Source organism: Crocodylus siamensis, chromosome 10 (assembly GCF_052110815.1).
Source record: "Crocodylus siamensis isolate JL-2025a chromosome 10, ASM5211081v1, whole genome shotgun sequence".
In the NCBI taxonomy this organism is placed as follows: domain Eukaryota; kingdom Metazoa; phylum Chordata; order Crocodylia; family Crocodylidae; genus Crocodylus; species Crocodylus siamensis.
Genome location: NC_143404.1, coordinates 71,729,563 through 71,751,802, shown reverse-complemented (window position 1 = coordinate 71,751,802; position 22,240 = coordinate 71,729,563). Strand labels below are relative to the sequence as shown.

The 22,240-nt window shown below is 62.8% G+C and overlaps 1 protein-coding gene across 1 annotated transcript; it reads right to left on the bottom strand.

Annotated features, from left to right (window-relative positions):
• Positions 1-1,438: 1,438 nt before the first annotated feature.
• RSPO4 (R-spondin 4) lies at positions 1,439-14,071 on the bottom strand. Its single transcript, XM_090064709.1, has 5 exons — positions 13,722-14,071; positions 8,718-8,906; positions 6,192-6,335; positions 5,716-5,913; positions 1,439-2,543 (listed from the first exon to the last, which is right to left on the bottom strand). The coding sequence occupies exons 1-5, from the start codon at positions 13,798-13,800 to the stop codon at positions 2,446-2,448; spliced, it is 708 nt and encodes a 235-aa protein (XP_089920835.1). The 5' UTR covers positions 13,801-14,071; the 3' UTR covers positions 1,439-2,445.
• Between the last annotated feature and the right edge of the window lie 8,169 nt (positions 14,072-22,240).

Genomic DNA, 22,240 nt, shown 5'->3' with positions numbered 1-22,240 from the left:
AGATTAAATCCTGCCAAATGTGTTGGCTATTCCCGGGAGAGGTCCCTTTCCCGGGCGTGGGGGCAGGAGCGGCGCCGCCGGCTGCGGCGGGGGGCTCCGCGGCACTGGGGCGGGGGGTGCTGGATGCCCGGGAGGGTGCTCCCCGGCTGGCACCAAGCGGCCGTGCTTGATGGCTCCTAAACCATGCGCGGGGGGGGGGGGGGGGGGGGGGGGGACCTGCCGTGCTCTGGTGTCCGGCTCACAGCTGCGCCCCGGGGGTGTGGCGCCGGGCCGGTGCCTGCAGGGACCGGGATCAGACGCGAGCCCCGGCAGCCACGGGAGGAGCGGGCGTGGGCAGGCGGGCGTGGAGGACCGCTGCTGTGCGCGGAGGGCCAGGGGCCCAGCTGCGGGCAGAGCAAAGGACCAGCGCGGGGCAGAGCCGCCGGCCGGGGCTGGACGGGAGCTGGGGGCGGGGGGTCCGCTGACCCCCGAGACCCTACAGCAGCCCCCGGCTCCACGGGCCACGTCTGCGCCAGCTGCAGCCCTGCGGAGCCTCCCCGGCTCCTGGGAACTTCCCTGCCTGCAAAAAGGAAGGAGCGAAGCCGGGGACAGCCCAGCCGCATCCCTCCCCCGGCCCGCTCCCCACGGCACCTGAGCGCCCCGCCGCCGGCGGCGGGGTGGGATCGGCGCGGCCCTGGCCCGCGGCGGCCGGCTCTGTCAGCACCGCTTGCCGCAGGCGCGAGGGAAAACGCCTGAGCCCGGGCTGCCAGGACAGGGGCCCGCGGGCTGCCGGCACCGAGCCCAGCTGCCCGGCAGCACATCCCTGGCGCAGGGACGCGGTGTTTGGCCGGGCCGGTGCCGCGCCGCGAGCTGGCGCCGGGTGCCCCCCGGCTCCGGGCTGCGGGGCCGCGCCGTGCCCCACGCCGCTCCTCTCCGCTCGGGCTCGTTGTGCAGCACATGCGAAGGGCCCATTGCTGGCAAATCCCGGCTTCGCTGGGGCCTGAAACAGGGGGGCATCTACCGGGGTCCCCGATAACCCCCGCAGAGCCCGGGCTGCTGGCTGTCCTCCGCACGGCGGTGGGCACAGGGAGCCAAAGCTGCTAGCAGCACGGGTGGCTCCTCTCCCGGGCGCACAGCACGGCTGGGCCGTGTCCTGGTCCCAGCCCGAGCTCTGGGAAGCAGCACAGCAAAGGCAAATCCTCCCTTCCCGCCGCTCCCTGGGGCCGGCAGCGTGGATGTGCTCGGGGCTGCCCTGGACAGACCTGAGTGCGCCCAGGAGGGCCCGGGAGCATCGAGGCATCGGATCCGCTCATACGGCCAGCCGTGGGCAGTCCCCGGACGGGACGAGGCCTCTGGCTACGTCCCGCGCTAGCGGTGACCCCAGACGCCCGCCCGGCGCCCGCCAGGACACGCCGCACACGCTGGAGGGTTTCACGTGTCTTTATTTCATGGTAAACGGACCCGGGAGCTGCGGGGGTGCGGGACATCAAGGCGGGGCGGCGCTGTCTCCGCCCTCCCGCGGGAGCGGCGGGGCCGCCGGCGCCGGGGCGAGCAGCGGCCCCGTTCGCGGCGGGAGAGCGGCGCCCGGCGGCCCCCGGGAGCACGGCGCGCGAGCGGCGGCCGCGGCGGGAGGCGCGCACGGCTTTGCCGGTGCCGCCCGGGCGGGCGGGGAGCACGGCCCCCGGGCTGCGACGGGCAGGCCCTCCGCTGAACCGCAAAGGGGCCAGGCACCGGCCCCCCGAGCCGAAGGCCGCCTGAGGGCGGAGCCGACCGCCTCGGTTTCACGCCCGGAGCCCGCTCGTCCGGCGGAGGCAGCACCCGCCGTCTGCCAGCGCCGCGGGGCGCGGGGAGCGGGGGGGCCGCGGGCGGGCACGGGGCGTCGGGGGCGGCCCCTGCCCGGAGCAGGGAGCGGGCTGCCGGGGCGGTGGCTCCTCGTGATCTCCACTGCGGGGGCCTCGAGGCTGCTCATCCGTCGTCCCTCCTGCAGCCGTGAGCTGCGGCCCAGCAGGGCCCCGAGGCCTCCTTTTGCTCGGCTCCCCCGGGACGCCCCCGCAAGGGGCGGCTCGTTGCCGCGTCTGGACAGGCGGGGTCCCAAGCGGGAGGGAGTGCCGCTGCAGCCCAGGAAGAGGGGGGCTTTCCCTTCCCAGTCCATCGCAGGCCTGCTCCAGCCAGCCCCCCATCAGTCCAGTCGGGGGGCCGGGACGGACCCGGGGCTGGAGGTGGCCCCGGGCCCGTCGCGTGTCCTGCTGGCTACTGCGCCGACCACGCGCGGGAGCAGAGTGGGCACCCCCAGCCCGGTCTGTGCCCAGCGAGGTCCCTGCACGGAGCCAGCTGGGGGGAGCTGACGCGGGGCCCCCGCCACTGCTGCAGCCGCGAGGCAAGGTGAATTTCTGCAGAGGAAACAGTTTGCAGGGAGAGCCGGCCGCGGGGGCGGGGGCGGGGGCGGCTGCAGCCGGGCCCCCCCTCCTACGCGCGTGCCCCTCGCTCGGTGCCCGCCGGCACGCCCGCCGCCTTCTCCTTCTGCTTCTTCGCCTTCTTCACCCTCTTCCTGGCTCCGCTCTTCTCTGCAACACAAAAGCGAGAGCGGGGTCAGGGCGGGACTCGGCCGCGGCGTCCCGGGTCGCAGCCCCGGGGAGCTCGGGCTGCGGGAGGGGAGCGCGGCCAATGGTTAGAGCGGGAGACGGAGCGCCCCCGGCTCGCCCTTCGCTTGCCCTGCCGGGACACCCGGGCTCTCTGCTCCAGCCCCCATGGACTTGCTCTGGGGTCTCGGGGGAGTTACTGAAGCGCTGTTCAGCACACCCTCCCGCGCCTCGGTTTCCCCGCCCGGGGAGGCAGGCTTTGCCCGCGGAGCAGGCAGGAGCGCGCACCACACAGCATTTTCCGTCTGGTCCCCCGGGAACGCCCCCCGCACCTGCTGGAAGGAGCTGAGGCATTTCTGAGGGCGCCGGGCCCAGCCTGGCCCCACACGGGGGGCACATTGGTCTCCCCCCCGCAGGACACGGGCGCTTGGGAGCAGGCCTGCCGGGCCGCACTGAGCCCGGAGCCCAGGGACGCCCCCAGACGGGCTCCCGCAGCCCGCGGACAGCCGGCGGGCAGGGAGAGGAGCGCGCCGGAGCCCCTCGCTGGTTCCCGGCTCTGCAGAGGGGGAGGGCGAGGCGCGGCGCGGGGTGCTGCAGCAGCCCTGGGGCTTCGGGTGGGCACGCCGCCCCCGGCACCGCCCCCGGCGGGCAGCTGGGGGCACACGGAGCGCGTGGCGGCCCACCCCCGGCCACCCCCGCTCCGCCCCGGCCCGCGCGCTGCCGCCTGCGGGCGTCCCTCCGCGTGATCCAGAGCTCCTCGGGCGCTGGGCACGGCCCCGTCACCGCTCGTGTCTGCTCATGCAGCGGTGCGGCCCCGGGGGTCGCAGCTCCGGTCCCCGTCCCACGAGGACGTCCAGCAGCTGCCCAGGGCCCGCAGTGTTGTGGGAGCCAGTGCCCGCGGCGCGATGGGTCTCGAGTCCAAGCAGGTCGAGCTCCTCGGGGTGCCAGTCCTGGGTCACGGTGGGCACTGCGGCTTCCCTGGGGCTTGCACCTCCCAGGGGAGGGAAGTGCCAGAGCCCCTGGACTGACCCTTGCAGTGCTGTACTTGACCCCAGTGCCCCCCGAGCCTCTTCGGGCAGGTCTTCAGCCTCGCCTGGGCTGTCCGCTGAATACCGCTCTGCCCGGGGCCGTGTCTGTCCGAGCAGGGGGGTTCTTCCCTGGGAGGTGCTTGCTGCTCTGTGCTTCCCATGCTGAGGCCCTCACCGGACTGGCTTCCCTTTACGGGCAGCCGCGGGCTGGTTTCCCGCGCTCCAGCTGCAGCCTGGGTGGGCACTGCTGCAAGGATGCCCCCGGCACGTGCTCTTCGTTAGATGATGCCCCCTGAGCCACCCAGGCTGCCTGTCACCTCTGCCCAAGCTCTCCCCTCTCCTCTGGGGCCAGGACTCGCCTCCCTCCCTACACGGCGCTACTGCCGCGCCGGCGCACCGGCGGCCCAGCCCCGCGGCGGCGTGCCACACCGGTGCGCGGTGCCGAGGTGGTCCTGGCGACGCATCCAGCTCCGCGGCCGGCAGTGCCTGGGCTTCACTCCAGCTGCGCGCTCGTGCCCAGCGCTCCTTCGGGGCCCGCTGCTCCGTGTCTGCTGAGTGGGGGCAGGCTCCCGGGGCCGTCGCGACACGCGCGTGGATCTGGCTTGGGGGTGCGACTCGTGTCCTGCCTGAGCTGGGGTGGCGACACACCCAGCATCTGACACGGCGGGGGAAGCACGAGCAGGCCGACAGCTGCTGGCAGGAGCTGACTCGTCGTGGCGCCTACCCTGGTAGCTCTGCGGCGCTCCTGAGACCGCAGCCGCGGCCTCTGTGTCCAGACCTAAGTGCGCAGGCTCCCGCGGAGCGGCAAGGCCAGCAGCAAGGCGGCTGTCGTGGCCTCCGTGCTCAGCCCGTGGGCAGGAGCCGTGCCCCGCCGGTTCTTCCAGCTGCCCCGTGCGAGCAGCTTTGGTGGCTGAGCTCTCCCCACTCCCACTTGCGCCTGGGCTCCGGGGTCCTGCGGGAACAGCTCAGGCTGCCCCCACCAAACCCATGCGGTTGGGACCGTGGGTCTCCGCCACAGCGGGGAAGAGCCCGTGGCTGCTCGGTTGTTTGCAGCCCGGCCTCCTGCTCATGCGGATGACAGGATGCGAGAGGAATCTGCGCTGCAGGCTCCGCTCCAGGGCACAGTTAGGGGCCGCGCTCACTGCTGGAGGGGAGCCACGGGGAAATCGCCTCCGCCCTGCAGCAGGGCCTGGAGCCAGCACCCCCCGGGCCGGGGCCGGCCCCCCCCGACAACCCCTTCGGGTGCAAAGCCGATCCCCCGTCGCCCTGCCCGGCATCACGCCGGGTCTCCTCGGGCAGCTCCTCAAGGCGGGGAGGAGGGCGGCTCCTCGTCTCCCAAGGGCCGTGACTAAGAGGCACATGGTCGCAGCACGCGCACCCCGCCCGCTGCGCAGCTCCGGGGCCGTGCATTCCTCCGCGCTGGCTCACGCGCCGCGGCACGGCCTTGCCCCCGGATCTCTGCCCCGCCGAGCCGTTCTCTCCTCGCCCCGTCGCCTGCCGCCCCCGGCTTTCCCGCCCGGCACCCTACACACTGCCTTTTCCATGTGACGAGCCCCGGCACCCCACCTCAGATGCCGGCCACGCTGGGGCCAGGCGCTCCGATCTCTTTCCAGTGCCTGCAGGCCCATATCTCACGCCAGGTTGGGCTGCTGCCAGTTATTAAGCCGATATTTATTAAAGCAGTCACAGCCGGGCCTGTCGCAGCCAAGAGTGACATCAGCTCCCTTCTGGCTTCGGGGACTGTCACGGCTGGCACCCACCTCGATTAATGCCACGGGGCAGGGATGGAGTGAGCGCGCTGAGTTTCCAGGGCCTGCCGAGGACTGGGCTGACTCCGTGCAACACACAGAGCGGTGCAACCCCCTGGCCTGTGGCTTTGCCCCCATGGGGGTGAGCACCAAGCACCAGACAGGCTCTGTAAAGCCAGGACAACAACCCCCGTCTCCACCTGGTCTGCTTCGGCCCTGGATTCTCCGGGCAGGACCGGTGTCTCCCACCGGGGTGGGTTTGCCCAGCCCTCGTGCTCCCTCCCTCCACACCCCATGCACAAGAAGCAAGGCTGGAGCAAGCATCTCCCTGCAATGCCTGGTACTGCCCGCCAGCTGCCCACCCGCTCCCGGCCCCCTCACCTCCAGGGCAGTGCTTCCTCATCCGGCACTTGCGGGACTCCAGCAGGCCCGGGCACGCCACCGCCGCCTCCTCCTCTTCCTCCTTGGGGCCCCCCAGCACGTCGCGCGCCCGCGTCTCCAGGCCCCACTTGCAGCCGCAGGTGCGGCCCTCGTTGGTGCACGTGCTCCACTCGCTCCAGGGGCCCAGCTCGCATGTCTCTGGCGGGGAGATCAGGGGGTCGTGAGAACAGTGGGGCTGCAGCACTGCATCCCCCAACGCCTCATCAGGGCATGGCTCAAGTGTGCCTGGATGGGGGTCAGGGGCTTGGCACTGGGGATGGGGGTGAGCCCCAGGGAGCTTGAACCCTTGCATCGTGGCTATCAGTGGGCATGGAGCAGGTCTGGGACCCTCCATAGGGTGCAGGATGTTCCCAACCAAGAGGGCAGAGCCCCGGGGAGAGGCGTGGGTCAGGGCAGAGGGTGTGGTGCTTAGTTACCCTGGCACTCCCGGGTGCTGGGCTGGGCCGTGGTGCTCGGTGGACACGTGCTCAGGCACTTGCCCTTGTGCAGGTAGAACCTCTCCTTGCACTTTATGCAGAAGTCCTTGCTGAAGCAGCTCTCGCAGCTGGGCGATGTGCACTCTGCCGGGAGGGAAGGGGTAGGGGGTGAGTGCAGACCCTGCCAGGAGCACGCAGCCCCGTGCATGCCATCTTGGGCACTCGCCAGCTGCCTCCCAGCCAGGGGGAATCACAGCCCCCTGTCCGGGGGGACGCAAGCCGTTGCAGAGGAGCTCAGTGGGAAGAGACCCCAGGAGTCCAGGCTTGCAGCCTGCTTCCCTGGAGGCCACTGCAGCACCGCTTCCCTTGCAGCATGGCTGTTTGAAACCGTCAGAGGAGAACCCCTGAATTATTCCCCTTTTGGGGTGCTCAGTTTCACAGTTTCATAGTTTCTAGGGTCGGAAGGGACCTGAGCAGATCACCTAGTCCGACCCCCTGCCATGGCAGGAAAGAGTACTGGGGTCAAAAGACCCCAGCAAGGTGTTCATCTAACCTCCTCTTAAACACCCCCAGGGTAGGGCCCAGCACCACTTCTCTTGGAAGCTGGTCCCAGGCCCTAGCCGCCCTGACCGTGAAGTCGCGCCTCCTGATATCTAACCTAAACCTGCCCTCTGCCAGCTTGTGACCGTTATTCCTGGTCACTCCTGGCAGCGCACGGGGGAACAGGGACTTCCCCAATGCCTGCTGGTCCCCCCTGACTAGTTTGTAACAGGCCGCTAGATCCCCCTCAGCCTTCTCTTGTGGAGGCTGAACAGGTTCAGGTCCTGTCGCCTCTCCTCATAAGGCCTGCCCTGCTGCCCCTGATCATGTGATTGCCTCCTCTGGACCCTCTCCATGTTGTCCACATCCCTCCTGAAGTGCAGCGCCCAGAACTGGATGCAGTCCTCCAGCTGCGGCCTGACCAGTGCCGCACAGAGGGGGAGGATCGCCTCCCTGGACCTGCTCGAGATGCATCTGTGGATGCAGGACAAGGTGCGGTGGGCCTTCCTGACTGCGTCCCCACACTGCCGGCCCATGTTCATCTTGGAGTCAATGATGACCCCCAGATCCCTTTCCGCCTCCGTGCTGACAAGAGGGGAGTTCCCTAACCTGTAGGTATGGTGCCAGTTGTTCCTCCCCAGGTGCAGCACCTTGCACTTGTCTGTGTTGAAACCCATCCTGTTCTCATCCGCCCACCCCTGTCACCTGTCTTGGTCTGATTGTAGCCTGTTGCATCCTTCCAGTGTGCCCACGTCCCCTCACATCTTAGTGTCATCAGCAAAGTTGAACAGGTGCTTTTTACCCCCTCATCCAAGTCGCTGATGAAGATGTTGAACAGTGCGGGCCCGAGGACCGAGCCCTGCGGGACCCCACTGCCCACGTCCTTCCAGGTTGAGAAGGACCCATCGACTACCCCCCTCTGGGTGCGGCCCTCCAGCCGGTTGGCGACACATTTGACTGTGTGGGTGTCTACACCACAGCCCCCAGTTTCTTAATGAGAACGGGGTGAGAGACAGTGTCAAAAGCCTTCCGGAAGTCCAGGAAGACGATGTCCACTGCTCCCCCTGCGTCTAATTATCTGGTGATCTGATCGTAAAAGGCCACCAGGTTGGTCTGACAGGACCTGCCACTGATGAACCCGTGTTGGTTGCCCCTAAGCATGCAGTCCCCTGCTGGCCCCTCCTGGATGTGTGCCAGCATAATTTTCTCGAACAGCTTGCCTAGGATCGAGGTGAGACTAACTGGCCTATAGTTTCCTGGGTCCTCCTTCCTGCCTTTTTTGAAGATGGGGACCACATTGGCCCTCTTCCAGTCCTCCGGTACCTCACCAGAGCACCACGAGCGCTCGTAAAGTGCCAGGGGACTTGCAATAACCTCGGCCAGTTCCTTTAGAACTCTAGGGTGGAGATCGTCCGGGCCGGCTGACTTGAAAACGTCCAGCCCCTCCAGAAGCCCCCTAACTAAATCCTCGCTAACCCGTGGCCCAGGTGTGCCTCCCCCGGGGCCCGAGGGGGGCCCAGCAGGGAGGTGGCTGTTCTGGTCCCTACTTAGGAAGACGGAGGCAAAGAAATTGTTAAACATGTTAGCTTTGCCGTCTGGTGTGACGACCAAGTTACCCATGTCGTCCTGCAAGGGCCCCACATTACCCGGGACCTTCTTTTTACCCCCTACGTATTTAAAAAAAGACTTCTTATTGTCCTTAATCTGGGAAGCTAGCCCCAGCTCCATCTCTGCCTTGGCCTTCCTGACTGCCCCCCTACATCCCCAAGCAACTGCAGAATAGCCCTCCCTGGTGATGACCCCTTCTTTCCATTGGGTGTAAGCCCCCTTTTTAGCAAGGAGACATTCCCGGATGCTTTTGGTGAGCCACGGAGGCCCCGACAGCCGGGATGCCCAGTGGGATCTGTGGGTACAGCTGAGTCCCGTGCCCCCACCGCCCCTCCCCAAGCTGGCAGGGAGCAGGCGACAGGGTGTCGCGGCACGTACTTGTGCATCTGTTGACCTCTTGGCCCCGCACGCCGAAGTAGCCGGGTGGGCAGGTGTGGACGCAGGCGCCGTACTGGCGGATGCCCTTCCTCCAGATGAGCAGGAAGAGGCGCTGCTGGCAGGCCATGCAGCCGTTGTCCTCCGAGCACAGGATGCAGCCCGTGCAGTTCCCAAACAGGCCGGTGCTCCCTGCAAGACAGAGCCCAGACCGCCCCGGTGAGCTGCCCAGCGCCGAGCTGCGCCCGCGCCCGGGTTTGTCAGCACAGCTGCACCAGCTCCACCGAGCCCAAGACCTGCATTACCTCTCCCCCCACGAACGACGCTCGCAAAGCCAGACGCTGCCTCGGATGTGGGTGCCCGGGGCCAGGCGTGAAAGCGGCTGTTCCCTTAGCAGTGCTCCCATTGCCCTTCACAATGTCCTCCGTGCCCCCCGATACCCCATGCACAGACCCAGGCTGGCAGCAGCTGCCAGACCTGTCTCCTGGGGATGGGCTGTTACAGCTTTCCGTATCCAAGACTCCCGAAACCAAAGACAGGAGATACCCTAATAAGACTGGTCACTACGGTCTCCACGCTGCCCGGCTCTGTAAACTCGGTCCCTATAACACCCGCTACAAGGGGCAACTCGGGCGTTGGGTGAAGAAGGGGGTAGCTAATACCAGGGGGCATTTACGTTTTGCTGCAAATCGCGTGAGTCTTTTAATCTAGCCCGCGGGCGTTCCCTGAGCTTCGAGCGTGATGGAGCTGCTTATGCCCAGCCTCATGCACAGGCCCAGCGTCCAGGGGAGTCCAGCGCCCGCTCGGCCCCAGTGCAGGCGGCTGGATTGGCCCTGCCATGAGTCAGGATCCTAGTCCAGTAATTCCCAGTAATGCCGTCTGTGTGGGAGGCGTCTTGAGCCTCTTAAACAATAGCGGCAATTATCCCAGACCAAAGTGAAATCAAGGATCAGTTAGCGGTTAAAAATATGCCCTGACCTGGAACAATGAGCTAAATGTCAGAGAAAATAAAGAACACTTGGGAAAATATTCCAGGGGCTGAGAGGCAGCCCCGTCCCCCGCCCCGCACGGCGCGGGCGCCTGCGCTTCTGCAGGGCTCGTCACCCCAGCTGGACACCTGTTAATCCCCGGCCTCTGAGCTGGCAGGGCCCTGTGGGCTGTGCCGCGGCTGGGCTCTCAGACGTGGGCGCCTGGCCCTTCATCTTCTGGCTGTGCCAGTGCAAAGTGCCCAGGTTGGTGGATGAAGGTGAACGAGGGCACGAGGTGTGAAAGAACCGCTCGGGCCCTGCAGCTCTCTAGCGGCCAGATGCTACTCGGACCCTGGGCTACACTACTCCAGCTTGGGCGGGGACAGCCCGGCGGCGCCGTCCCATCTAATCTCCATCCACAGGGCCTGGGTGTTTCTGATCCGACGACCCATCAAGGCATTGCTAGAAGTATGAAAAGAGAGGCTCCGGCCTGGGCGCAGAGCAGTGCACCTCTTAGGATCGCGGTGAGCTGGCACAGCCCCGCACATCTGGAAGACTTCTCCTGGAGCTGCCAGCACAAAGGGCAGAGGCGTCATCTTCTTTAATGACAGCTTCTGCTTTGCAGCACGCAGCTGTGCCAGACTCCAGCTGCTAATGGCCTCGCCGCGCATGACCAAAGCCGGAGAAAGGCTAAATGGAGACTCAGAGCCCCGGGGCTGGGGGAGGCCTGAGAGCAGGTCTGGGGAGCAGTGGGAGCTGCAAAACCTCACAGGCACCCCACACTCAAACCAGCTGCCCCCAAAAGCCAGCCCAGTGGCTCTGGCAGGCTGCAGAGCCCATAGCGTGTGCATTGGAACTGGTGAGGAATGACAGTCGAGGCAGGCGCCAGGCTTCGTTCCCTGAAGAGCATCTCTGAGATCGAGCCACGTTTGCTACCTCTGCCTGTGTGGTTCGCAGTGCAATGCCCAAAGCCTGGGTCTCAGCCACTATGCACCACGAGGTCTGCAGCCAGATCAATGCACAGAGCTGCCCGCAGGCCCCAGGACACCGAGCACAGCAAGGGGTCACAGGGCCAGCTCCGGGAAGGAGATCCCATGCCCACCGTGAGCCTGTTGGACTCAGGGCACGTGCGCTGTATGCACACTCCCACGCCCCGCTGCCCAGCCACGTGGTGTGAATCACGGGGATTGTGACTGCACCAGCTGAGCCCTGCTGAGCCGGGCACCGTGTGAACTCAGACCCGTCCTGCAGAACCTGCAAGCTACGTGGCCCGGATGGGGGCTTGGGCATGTCAAGGACCCTGCTAAAGGATGCCCCAAGGGTGCCAGTCCAGCTGCATTTCTGCAAGAGACCTTCCCCTCCTGGATGCACTGCGCCTGCTGGACCCCTGCCTGCCCCACGGCTGCCATTGCCCTCTGTCAGGCTGCACCTTGCTCCCAGCTGCATCTGGGTGAGAGGCCTGGAGGCTCCTTGCAACCAGCATCCAGACCTGCTGGACTGGCAGACCCCCTTCGTGGCCAGCGCCCTTCCATCACAGGATGCCACATACGAGAGGCTAAGTCCAGAAAGGGTCAGGGGACCGTCCTGTCCACTTGCTACCAGCCACAGCCCATGCGACAAAGCAAAGGGCTTCAAGGCCAAGCCCCAAACTCCCCTGCAACAGGGAGAGCAGGAGACACGAGGGCACCACAGCTACCAGTGCCAGGAGCTCAGGAGGATGCTCCCCAGCTACAGCATCCCTGTGGGAGCGAGGGAGGGTGGAAAAGCCCCAGGTGGAGGTAAAGGCTCCAGCTGCTTAGCGAGGCAGTGGGGGAAGAGCTCAGTCCCCCGCTGAAGCCCTAGCACAGCCAGGGAGCTGGTAAGCCCCCGTGCACGGTGCACTGTGCTGGTTGCCTTCCCCCTTGCCTGCACTCCCCGGCCCTCTTTCCGGGCAGCCGGGGCTCCTGCTAGCCTGTGTTTGCAGCTGGAAGGATCCACTCTGGCTGTCCCTGTTGACAGCTTGGCCCGCCTCGAGTTCAGACGGCACCCTGGATCTATTAAGCCCTTCTGGTCTTCATTACCTCCTTGCTAAATGCCAGCCACACTTGCATCCCTCCAGCTGCGGCAGGGAGAGCAGCGCGGCCCGCGGGGTTGTGCCCGGCTCCTGGGCTCTCCCCATTTCTGCCGGACGCGGCTCTTTTCCTTCTCTCTTGACAGCTCTTTGGGGAGGTGGGTGCAGAGGGGCTGAGGGGAGCATGGGGTCCCTGGGCAAGGGGATCAGCTGTACTTAGGGACCGTTACAAGCCTGTTGCACGCGCGCTGCCTGCACTGGGAGACATGTATGCTTGTGCACACATGCAGGTATCTGTGCACACGCATATTGGGAGCAGTGAGGGTCACTGTAAATATGAGCGTTGTGGTTTGTGTCTAGCCAGGCACTCCCAAGTCACATGTGGAGCTCCTGTGGCCTGTGGCCCGCGATGACTACCCCAGGTCCAATCCCTCTGGGCCACCGCGCCGCTGAAGTGCAGGTGTTGCTTGGAAAGAGGGAGGAGAGAAGCTCCCTGGGTAGCCCCTTCTTGGAGACCTGGGGAGGCTGCAAAGCCCTGGGGACTCTGGCTCTGACTCTGCAGAGCTCTCCGGCACGTGACGGCTCGAAAGCCCAGCAGCGGTTCAAGTGCCCTGTTGCATCAGGGCCTTAGTTTTGCCTGTGCTTCTCCTGAATGAGGTCCCATGCCCCAGCTGAGCAGGTCTTGGCGGAGGGGCCATGCTGCTGCCCCTCTCCCGTGGGTGCCAGGTGGCTGGCGAAGCATCAGCAGAGAGCACCTCGTGGACAAGAGCAGGGGGCCGGCCACGTGCTCTGCCAGCCTGGGGAGCCAGCGGCCCCGGGGGACGAGTCTTTTGTCCTGGGGTGGCGAAGTACGAGAATCAGAGCAGGAGACGCCCCGAGATGGATCCCCAGCCCTGCCCAGCCCCAGCGCGGCGGGTCTCGGTCTAGCCTGGACACGAACCCGGCCGCGCGTGGTGCTCACATCTCCGTGGTGAGCAAAGCCGCCCTCAGCCCATGCAGCCACGGGGCTTTTTTCCTGGCCGGTGTTCAACCTATTTCTAAGTCACCTGGAGCGAGGGCGCCCGCCTGGCCTAGGGCACCGGCTCTGCTCTCCTGTCCGTGGGCCTGGCCCTGCGGTCAGTCTCGTCGCTTCCAGCAGTGAGACGAATGCCCCCGTCCCCCCCAGCTGCAGCGATCCCCAGCCCGCCTTGGGTTAGCTCTGGGGAAGACACTGCCCCCCCGACACATCACAGAGTGGGGAAAAAACAAGCTGTTTTGCATTACCAAGCGGGTCCCTTCTTCCCTGCCCCCGGCCGTGGCTGCAGGCAGGTGGAGCAGGCTCTGGCTAAGCAGGTCTGCGCTTCCCCGGGGGGAAATTTTTCATGGCAGCAGCTAGAAAGAGCAGAGCCGAAGTCCCCTGCCCAGCCCGTTTCCCCGCCGGACCCCAGCAGTGGCAGGGCTCAAACCGCCGCGGAGATGCCACCCCACATGCCAGCGTCTGCTGCAGACAGGGCCAATGCCCAGCCCGCCCCCAGATGCCCCCCAAGCATGATCATACCCTGTGCCCTCCAGCCACTGGAGGCAAGGTATCCATGAACGTGCCCATCTCCCCCACCCAGCCGGAGCCCCCTGCACATCAGGTCGTACCCCTGGTGCGGACACCGAGCCAGGCCCGGGAGGAAGAGGAAAGCCCCTTCTCTGCTCTGCAGCTGAGACCCAGCTCAGGACCGGGGGGCTGCCAGGGGAAGGGAGAGGGGCTGCGGCATGGAGGGAGACGCCAACCTCCCCGTGCCCCCAGCTCAGTTCTAGCAAGAAGATAAAAGCCTTCCTCACTCCCCCATTCCCCCCAGGAAAGACAGCGTCCAGCTGGCCGTGTGGCCGCTCTGGTCCCACCTGCCAACCCATCCCCAGGCCAGGATCTCTCGGGGCCACGGGCCACCCTCCCCGCAACACCGCAGCCCTCCCACAAAGCTCCACCTAGGCGGGAAAGCAAACCCCAGCATGCCGTACCTCTCTTCCTCCAGCTGGTCTGCGTGAGCATTTCCATGGAGTTGATGAATAACAGGAACATGAATATTATCCACCGCATCTGGGCAGGAGTAATTTAGGGCAGGAAAGGGATCAGATCATCCAGGCGGCTGGCGTGCCTCCTGCCAGACGCAGAGCGAGCGGGGCGGCCGAGGGAGAGAGCGCACGCAGCCCCTGCGCACCCGGGGCTCACACCATCCCGCGGGCCAGTCACGCAGCCGGGCGCCGCGGTGGCATGGGCGCGGGCCGGGGTGGCGCTCAGTCCACGAGGCGGCTCATGGTGCCACAGCAGTGATGACAGCTCCGGAGCGCGCGGGCTTTATATGCCGATCCCACGCCCCCCAGCCCATCCCACACCCCTCCGGAAAAAAAACCCCCACAACAGCAGCAAACAAACTTGCAAACAAATTGGCTGGAGTTTGCCACTCCCCGTGCTCCAGGCTCCACCTCAGCTGGGAAATGAGGGCTGAGCTGCACGGCCATGCCTCAGACTCCAGGTTCATTGCAGTGGCCACTGCTGGGTCCAGGCAAGGGATTTTAACCCTTCTCGTGCCCTTTTCCACCCCCCACCCCCCTCCTTGGGCATCCCTCCCCGTCAGGGCAGCCTCTGCCAAGCTCGGCACCGATGTCTTTCGAGCATCCTCGAAAAGCCAGCAGCTCCTTCAGGAAATGGGCTGTGTTACGGGCAGGGGCTGGCTGCCCCGAAGCATTGCTCTGCTAGCCGAGGGGCCTGGGACTGGCCTTCCCCGTCTCCGAACAGGAGCCTGCCGAGCTGTAAACCTTCGGCATGTCCCGCATGTGTTTCAGCTGCTTTATTTATGCCGCCGCAGCCATCTAGGGGGCTGGCAGTCCAACTAGCGGGTCTCTTTTGAGCTATCCGCTGGCGCCAACCTCGTGGGCTCGCCCTAGCCATGTCCAGGCTTTAAGGAGGGGCTGCCGGGGTCTCTGCCCCGCCTGGCTGAGCTTTGCCGCGCAGGTGCAGTGAGGCCGTGTGAATGGCCAGATACTTAATCTTTTATGCTCAGAGCGGGCAGGGATGGAGGGAGAGTCACGTGGGAGAGAGGAGCTCACTGTGAATCAGGACCTGCTCAGGGCACCACGTGCCAGGACTGGTCGTGAGGTCAGGCCCTGGGCTTGGGGCACCCCAGAGCGTGGGGTGGTCAGGGGCTCTGGGCTCAGGGTGCCTCGATGCCAGCCGATGCCCAGCTCTGCGGGTGGGGGCAGGCTGTGCTCGAAGGTTTGCAAAGAAGCACGAAGCTGCCCATTTCAGAGCTCAGTTAGACTGAGGCACACCGGGCCATCTCACAGAGGGAAACGAGAGAGCAAGTGCCGAGGAAGATGGCCCCCACTGTGCGCTCCACCTCCTGTCCGTCATAGCCTCTCGTCTCCAAATCCAGGAACTAGGCACGGGGCACAACCCTGCCGTTCTCACACGAGTGCGACAGGCTAGCTGGTGGTGATTTGGGCATGTTACCCAAGCCTTGAATTTTTTCTGGGAAATCTGTAGAGGCCACATCCTGAAACTCTTGGTCAGCTCCTATGTGCACAACCGGCTTCACTGATATCACCCCAGAGGATGCGTTTCCCAGAAAAAAATGACTTTTCTCTCTGCCTACATGTAGCATTCTTTCCAGTACTCCCAATTAATGTGGCAGTCACCAAGGCACCTCCAGATGTTCAAGCTAGCATCTTGCTCAGGAAGCATTTGTGACTATTGAGGCTGCTGTGAAATAGCCAGAGAGAATTTTTTTTTTTTAAATATATTTTGATATAGATATATATATATATATAGATACCTAGATATATACACACATATATACATATATATCTATACACACCCATCTATCTATAGCTAGCTAGCTATCTGCACACACACATATCTATAAATATATACATATATATATATATATGTATATATGTATATATTTATAGATGTGTGTGTGAACTTTGTCATAAACTTTTCATCACACGCTCAAACTGCATAAAGAAACCCACGCACCCCAGAGATAAGGACTGACATGACCAAAATAACAGCAAAGTCAGGCCAAGGGTAGGTGCTGCTGGTGGGTCGCGCGTGCCCTCGTCCTCCCCTCTCTGCGTGGCACACCGAAGCCCGGCTCTTGCCGCTGTTTGGGGTGCTGAGGTCGGCCCCTGGGGAAGGTCTAGCACTGCAGTAAGAAGCCAGCCAGCAAGCACAGCCAGGATATTTAATCACAGCAGTTCCTCTGGTTCTTAGGAAAAAGGCAGTGGAAACACAGTAGGAATCCAACCACAGGCATTTAATAATGAAATTCAATAAATGCGAAGGCGTCTCTGTCCGTTGAATGCGCCTGGCCCATGCAGCACGGGTGTGAATCAAGGAGCAGGGTTTTCTCCATCCACGCTCATGCTTGCGGTCTGCTTCCTGTCCCCGGGAGCATCCTGCTTGCACATCTGTGTGTCACGCTCTATACTTGCTGCAGGAAACTGCAGCTCCGGGGGCAGCAAACACCCAGAACAGAAAGAAAAGGATGAGGAATCCCCTTTTGCCGCCACCCAGCCCCGGCATCCGCTTCTCCAGGCACCCCAGCTGCTGTGAGCGTGGCCCTGAAGGCCGTGCCCCTCCACACCTGGGATCCCCGATCCCGAGCGATGAGGAGCAGCCCTGGTGGAAACGGCTCCGTCCTCTTGCGCTCTCCCTTGGTGCTGCTGGAGGGCCCCTTCATTCTTTCAGGCTAAGCAGCTTTGGGCTGGGGCCAGTGCCTGGGTGGGAGGTAGGTCTGCCACGTCCGGGAGAAGCTCCAGCAGGAGCAAGGGCGTGCACCGAGCACGTCGGGGACGGCGCGCGGCCCGCAGCCGGGGTCGCTCAGGCTGGACAGGGCTCTGGAGGAGATGTCAGGTGTGGGGCAGGACGCCGGACCATGCTTAGCCCTTATCAGAGGCGGGCTTCGGATGGGTGGTTGGCACTGGAGGATGCAGTGATTTTAAAGGGGTTTACTCATAACCTGCGGGGAAGAGCAGAGCATCGGGAGCAGGTTAGGCCCTCACAGCAACAGGAGCAAGTGGACGTGGATCCAGTGGCTGCATGCCCAGCAAAGGGCCGTCCAGGCCGGCTTTGTCCCCTGAGCGGGGAGGACAGGTGGCTTCCAGCCCCCATGGGCACCAGCTCACCTGCTGCGCAGAGCTGCAGCCCCAGCCTAAGCCACCCCCGCCCAGGCCCCGCCAGAAACCAGGGCTCTCCCAGGTCCTTGATTCCCATGGGGCCCTCCAGCTCCTTTCCATGTTGCCGGTGCCACGGAAATCGCTCCCTTTCCCCAGCCACGCAGACAAGGCCTTTGGATACATCCGACCCCTTCAGCTTTGCTCTTTACAGTCTCGGGAGCTGCTGGTAGACTCAGCAGGAGCTGCGGGTGCAGGCCTGGGGCCATGCCGTGCCCTCGCTGTCTCCTTTCTTCCCTGGAGTTTCTCCCACTCCCTTTTTTCCCCTTCCCTTGCCCTCCCTTTCTCTCCTTCCTTTCTCCTACTCTTGACATCCTTTGCCAAAGAGCTAAAGGTTCAGGGAACAAAGGGCTCATTTCAGAAGCCTTCAGGTCCTGCCATAGCAAACCAAGAGCCAGGGTGGGGCGGGGGGAGCAGCTTTTTTTAATGCCAATGGGAAATAAATTGAAAAATTACCCGTAAAATGCAGGTTCTCAGCATCTGGCTCAGCAGTTCTTTCCATAAACAAGCAAGGTTAGAGGCAGGCCTCCCAGGGCTCAATGCCCCCCTCCCCGCTATCCCTGTGTGCTGGGGGAGAGTGGCAGAGCCTGTAGGAACATGTAACTGCACCTCTCCGGGGGGAGGCAAAACCTTCTCTGCATGTATGTGCATGAGAGCAGGATGTTCTGCCCATGCGTGTGCACGCCTGTGTGGAAGAAAGAGAAAGGAGGCATCAGGGCTCTAAGAGTGTGCATCTGCATGTTTACGGGCCCATGCATGGATAGCGTGGATCCCCCTGACGCTGTGCAAACTGCATGTGCTTCTGCATGGATAACACAGAGCCACGTGGCTATGGATGCCCGTGCTGCCACACAAACTGCATGTGCTTCTGCATGGATAACACAGAGCCACGTGGCTATGGATGCCCGTGCTGCCACACAAACTGCATGTGCTTCTGCATGGATAACACAGCCGCGTGGCTACGGATGCCTGTGCCGCCATGCAAGATGCACATGCTTCTGCATCTGCTTCTAGAGCTGTCGGCTGGATTATGTTGCATCACAGAAAACCCTTTCCCAATTTAAGGCAAGTCCTCTCCCAGCTCCCAAGCCCAACCTAGTCGTGGAAGCCCCTCTCATCAGGACACGGAGACCTAGCAGAAGGGTTTCCCTAATCAATAACTGTGCAATGCACCAAAGCCAAACTGTACCCCGGGCTCCTGATCCCCTTCTCCGTGCCTTGCCTTGGCTCTGCAAGCAGCACGTGCAACGCAGCAGGTCACACAGCTGGTTAGTGTTACAGAAGGCAGCTATGGTGCACTGATAAGAGGGATCTCCTGGATTAGGGTTCTTTAAAGATCCACTTCCTCTGCTAGCTGTAAGCACATGCCCAACACGACTGTCCCCCGGGCCACCAGGACAGGGAGCAATGCTGGGCCTGAAGGCAACGCTGCCAGGGCTTTTCTCCAGGGGATGTCAGGAGTCCCCAGCCCATGTTCCCATTACCTGGCACTTTGTTTGCTGGAGGGGGGACTGGTGAAGCACCTTTAGTAGCTGGTAGAGGATGGACTTGCTGCAAGTAGGGTCACTCCTCCACAGCCCTGCTACCCCCAGGACTCTGGGCAACTGTGACTGCTCAGCCTCAGCATGGGCTGGCAGGGGCACTTCGAAGTGCCAGTGGCCCAGGGCTACCCAGGGCCCCTGTGTGGGGACTCTGTTGTGAAGGGCCAACTGGCTCAGTGAGCACTGGGGAAGAAAGAGTTTTATCCCTGGATGGCTCAGACTGGCAACTCCTGGGGGACATGTCCCTGCTGCTGGGGTCTGGGATGGGTTTCATGCCCATTTCCGTGCCTTCGTTCCCATGCGCTTGCATATTTATACACCAGACCTAATAAATCTTCCATGCTTGTGCCATTGACTGCACACAATACACAAAAGGGAAAAGCAGAGGACGATGCCTAGAGCTTCATCTGATCCACCTTGACGCAGGCTGGAGAGTAGGAGTGAACAAGGCAGAGGTGCTCCAGGGCACACGCACGACCCACACCTACACACACCAGTGCCCGTGTAGTGAGCACACGTACTAGCCCTGCCGGGTAACTCCATGTGCAAACTGTCTGGAGGCCACACCTGGCCCACGTGGCATGCGTGCCTGTTAGGTGCACGCTCAAGCAACACACATGCTCTCCCTGCTAGATTTGGGCCTCTATTTGTAGGAGCTGATACAAAGCTGCCCTGAAAACACGAAGCCTCCGGCAAGCTGTGGCCGACACTTGAGCCGGCACTTGAGAGCTATGCCTGAGCTAGGCACGCTGGCTCCATGGAAGATGGTGGAGCAATCCCAGCATTGCTGTTTCCTCTTGGACCCGCATCCGTGCATCATGCCAAGGTCTCAGGCCCCCAGGAGCTGCTTCTCGCTCCTCATCTCTTCCAATTGTACTTTCAGTTTCTGGACTCCCAACAGGAAGCGAAACCGGATCCTGATCCACTTGCCAAGCCTGGAGCAGGGGCCACTATTCAAGTGTTTGCTCCTTGGATCCCTGATGCTGGCAGGCGCGAAAGCAAGCCGCCTTGCCTTTGCTTGACCCTGCCCTCGGTGCCGGGAGGGCCTGGAAGCGCATCCCTGCTGCAAACCAAACCGCTCGGGCCAGAAGTAAATCGCATGCGTTTGACAGGCTGAAGCTCAGAAACATCCCCCTGCAGAAGCCCGGCCTTTATCTTTCCCCTTTTCCCAGACCTGTGTCTTTTGTAACTTTAATCAAAGTGGACAGCGAATGCCGGGAAAACAACTCCAAATCAGAGCTGTTCAAAGCGGCCGGGCTTGCGTGCAGCTTGCTGTTGTTTTCCTCCCCCATTACCAGGCCTGGCCGCTCTCCGAGACCAGCTCTCACCCCCGGGTGTGCGGAGGAGGCTTCCCCCTGCCTCCAAGTGCAGGGCTCCCTCTGGACGTGCTTTTTGCACCTGCGCCTTTGGGGGCTGTTTTGCAAAGACCCCGGGCTTTGCCAGCTGTGCCCCAACGCCCAGCTGCTGCCCTGAGGAGCTTGAGCTCTCGAGAGGCAAAGCCAGGGAAGCTCGATCATCCCCTGGCAATCTAACAACTTGCCCAAAGCCGCTCAGCAAGAGCCAGGGCTTGATCCCAAACCCCCCGTGTCCCGCCTGTGCGCCGTTGCTGTTAACAAGCATTAGTTTGGCTGGCAGCCGGTCTGAAGCAGGCGCCAGAAAGTGCCTTCGCCTGAGCTGGCCGAGGGACATGAGGAGAGCATCGGGATGGATGTAGCGATGTTTCTGCTGCTTCGTTGCTAGAGTCTTTACCGGGTCCAGCACGTGATTTTTTTCTCTCTTTTGAGATCTGGTACCAGGAATGATTTGACTGTTGCTCACTGTTGAATTGGGCCCTCGTTTATTTTTTGTTCTCCAATTTAAAAAGTTGCCTGGGCTCCGGCCCGGGAGTGGGAAACCATCCCGTGTGACTTATGTCACCCACCACCCTCAAGGCAACTCATTCTCAAGCAATGTATAAGCAGACCTAACCCAGCCAGCCAATATCGATGGAGAACGGCTGCCCCGAAGGAGGGCGGGGATGGTCTACAAACCATCCGGCAAAGAGAAGAAGCAGCCAAATCCGCACGGCGTCTTTGTCACCACGACTGATCTACCAGTTTCACTCCGTGATCTACCAGTTCCTCAGGATCCTTTCTTCTCCCGTTACAGGGATGGGAAGACACTCTTCAGCAAGTTTTACACTGCGCCTTTTCAACATGGGGAAAGGGCTGGAGCCCTCCCATAAAACTAACAGTGAAACCTGTCCAAGCCGCAGCATTGAAGATCCCCGAGCTCTGCACACGACCGGGCCGGTTAAACCACACCTTGCCTGGGATGAGGGAAGAGCAGTTTGGCATTGTTAGAGATGCTGGCGTGTGAAACGTGGTGAGATGATGGAGGAGACGCATATGGGAGTGAGGAGGGATTTTGGGAGGCTTGCTGAAAACAGAGGGAGGAAGATAACGATGAAAGAAAAGGCGACGGAGAAATCCAGCAGGAAAGCAGCAGGCATTTTCGCTCCGGGTAAACACGGCGTGTTTAAGGAGATGTTTGTGTTGGAGTAAAGGTGAGCAGAGAGATTTCCCAAAGCAGGAACTCGGCCGCGTCCAAAACAACAAATGTGGGTTTGATCAGCGCAGGATTTGACTGGATGGTAGCGGATCAGGACGAAAAATAGTCTACATTCCTCTGCCATCACAACAGCCCCAGCTGCGGGGAAGGTGACAGCCCCTTCCCGCAGGAATGGCAATGCACAGCTGTTTCCAGGCAGACTTCTCAAAAGCGATTTCTCCAAGGAAAGCAAGGAAGACCGGGGCTCTCGAGAGTCACCCCCACTTTCCACGAATCTCCTGGGTCGCACGGCCATTTCCATGTCCTCAAAGCGCCGTCGTTCCTGGCCCGGCTGAGACGGAGACCATGCTGGGCATTCAGCGCTGGGGTGGCCCGGTCCTCGCCGGCGCTTCCCCACACCCTCCTCTCGCTGCACGTGCTCCCTCGGGGACAAGGAGGGCCTGTCCAGATGTGCTCTATAAAACCCCGCGGAGGTGCCCGCCAGGAAGCAAACCCAAGCTGCTAGTTTACATTAGCGTCATGGGCATGCAGAGCCATCACTGAGCCACCCCTGCCCCTGCCCCTCTTCTCCACGCCCCTGGCGCGGCATCGCAGCCGTCAGTCCAGTCCCAGGCTCCAGTGCCCCGCTGCAGAGCCCGTGTGCTGGATGCTGGACCCCAGGCATCGGCACATATGGCCCCAGCCTGCAGGACCGTGCAAAGCAGGAGGCTAGGGGGCTTTCAGGCAGCTGGATGAAGTGGGCAAAGCTACCTGGTGCATCCACCCACACCCCCCAGGTTCCCACCGGACGGGACTCGGCATAAAGTTTTAAGCTCAGTAGAAACCAGGAGGTCTGGGGGAGGGTGCCCGGGAGGGGCACAGACATGGGCGGATCTAGGATTTTGAAAAGTGGGGTGCTGTTGGTGTGATGCCCCATCCCACATAACACAACACATAGTTTTCTCCCGGGAAAAAGAAACTATACACCGGGGGCCTAGGGCTGCATTATTCAGTTTAAGATGGGAGCAAAAGCGAGCATCACTTCATTGGAATGAGTTCACAACATCGGCAGGTCTGTGAAACAGGAGTGACGAGACCAGGAGCAGCAGCCTGGCAGTGAAAGGCTGCTCGACTGGGGCAACGTCAGAAAGGGTCCTTAACACCTGCGGCATGCAGAGATTAGGAGGAATCCAGTAGATTTTAGTGGCCTGTGAACTCAGTTGACTATCTCTG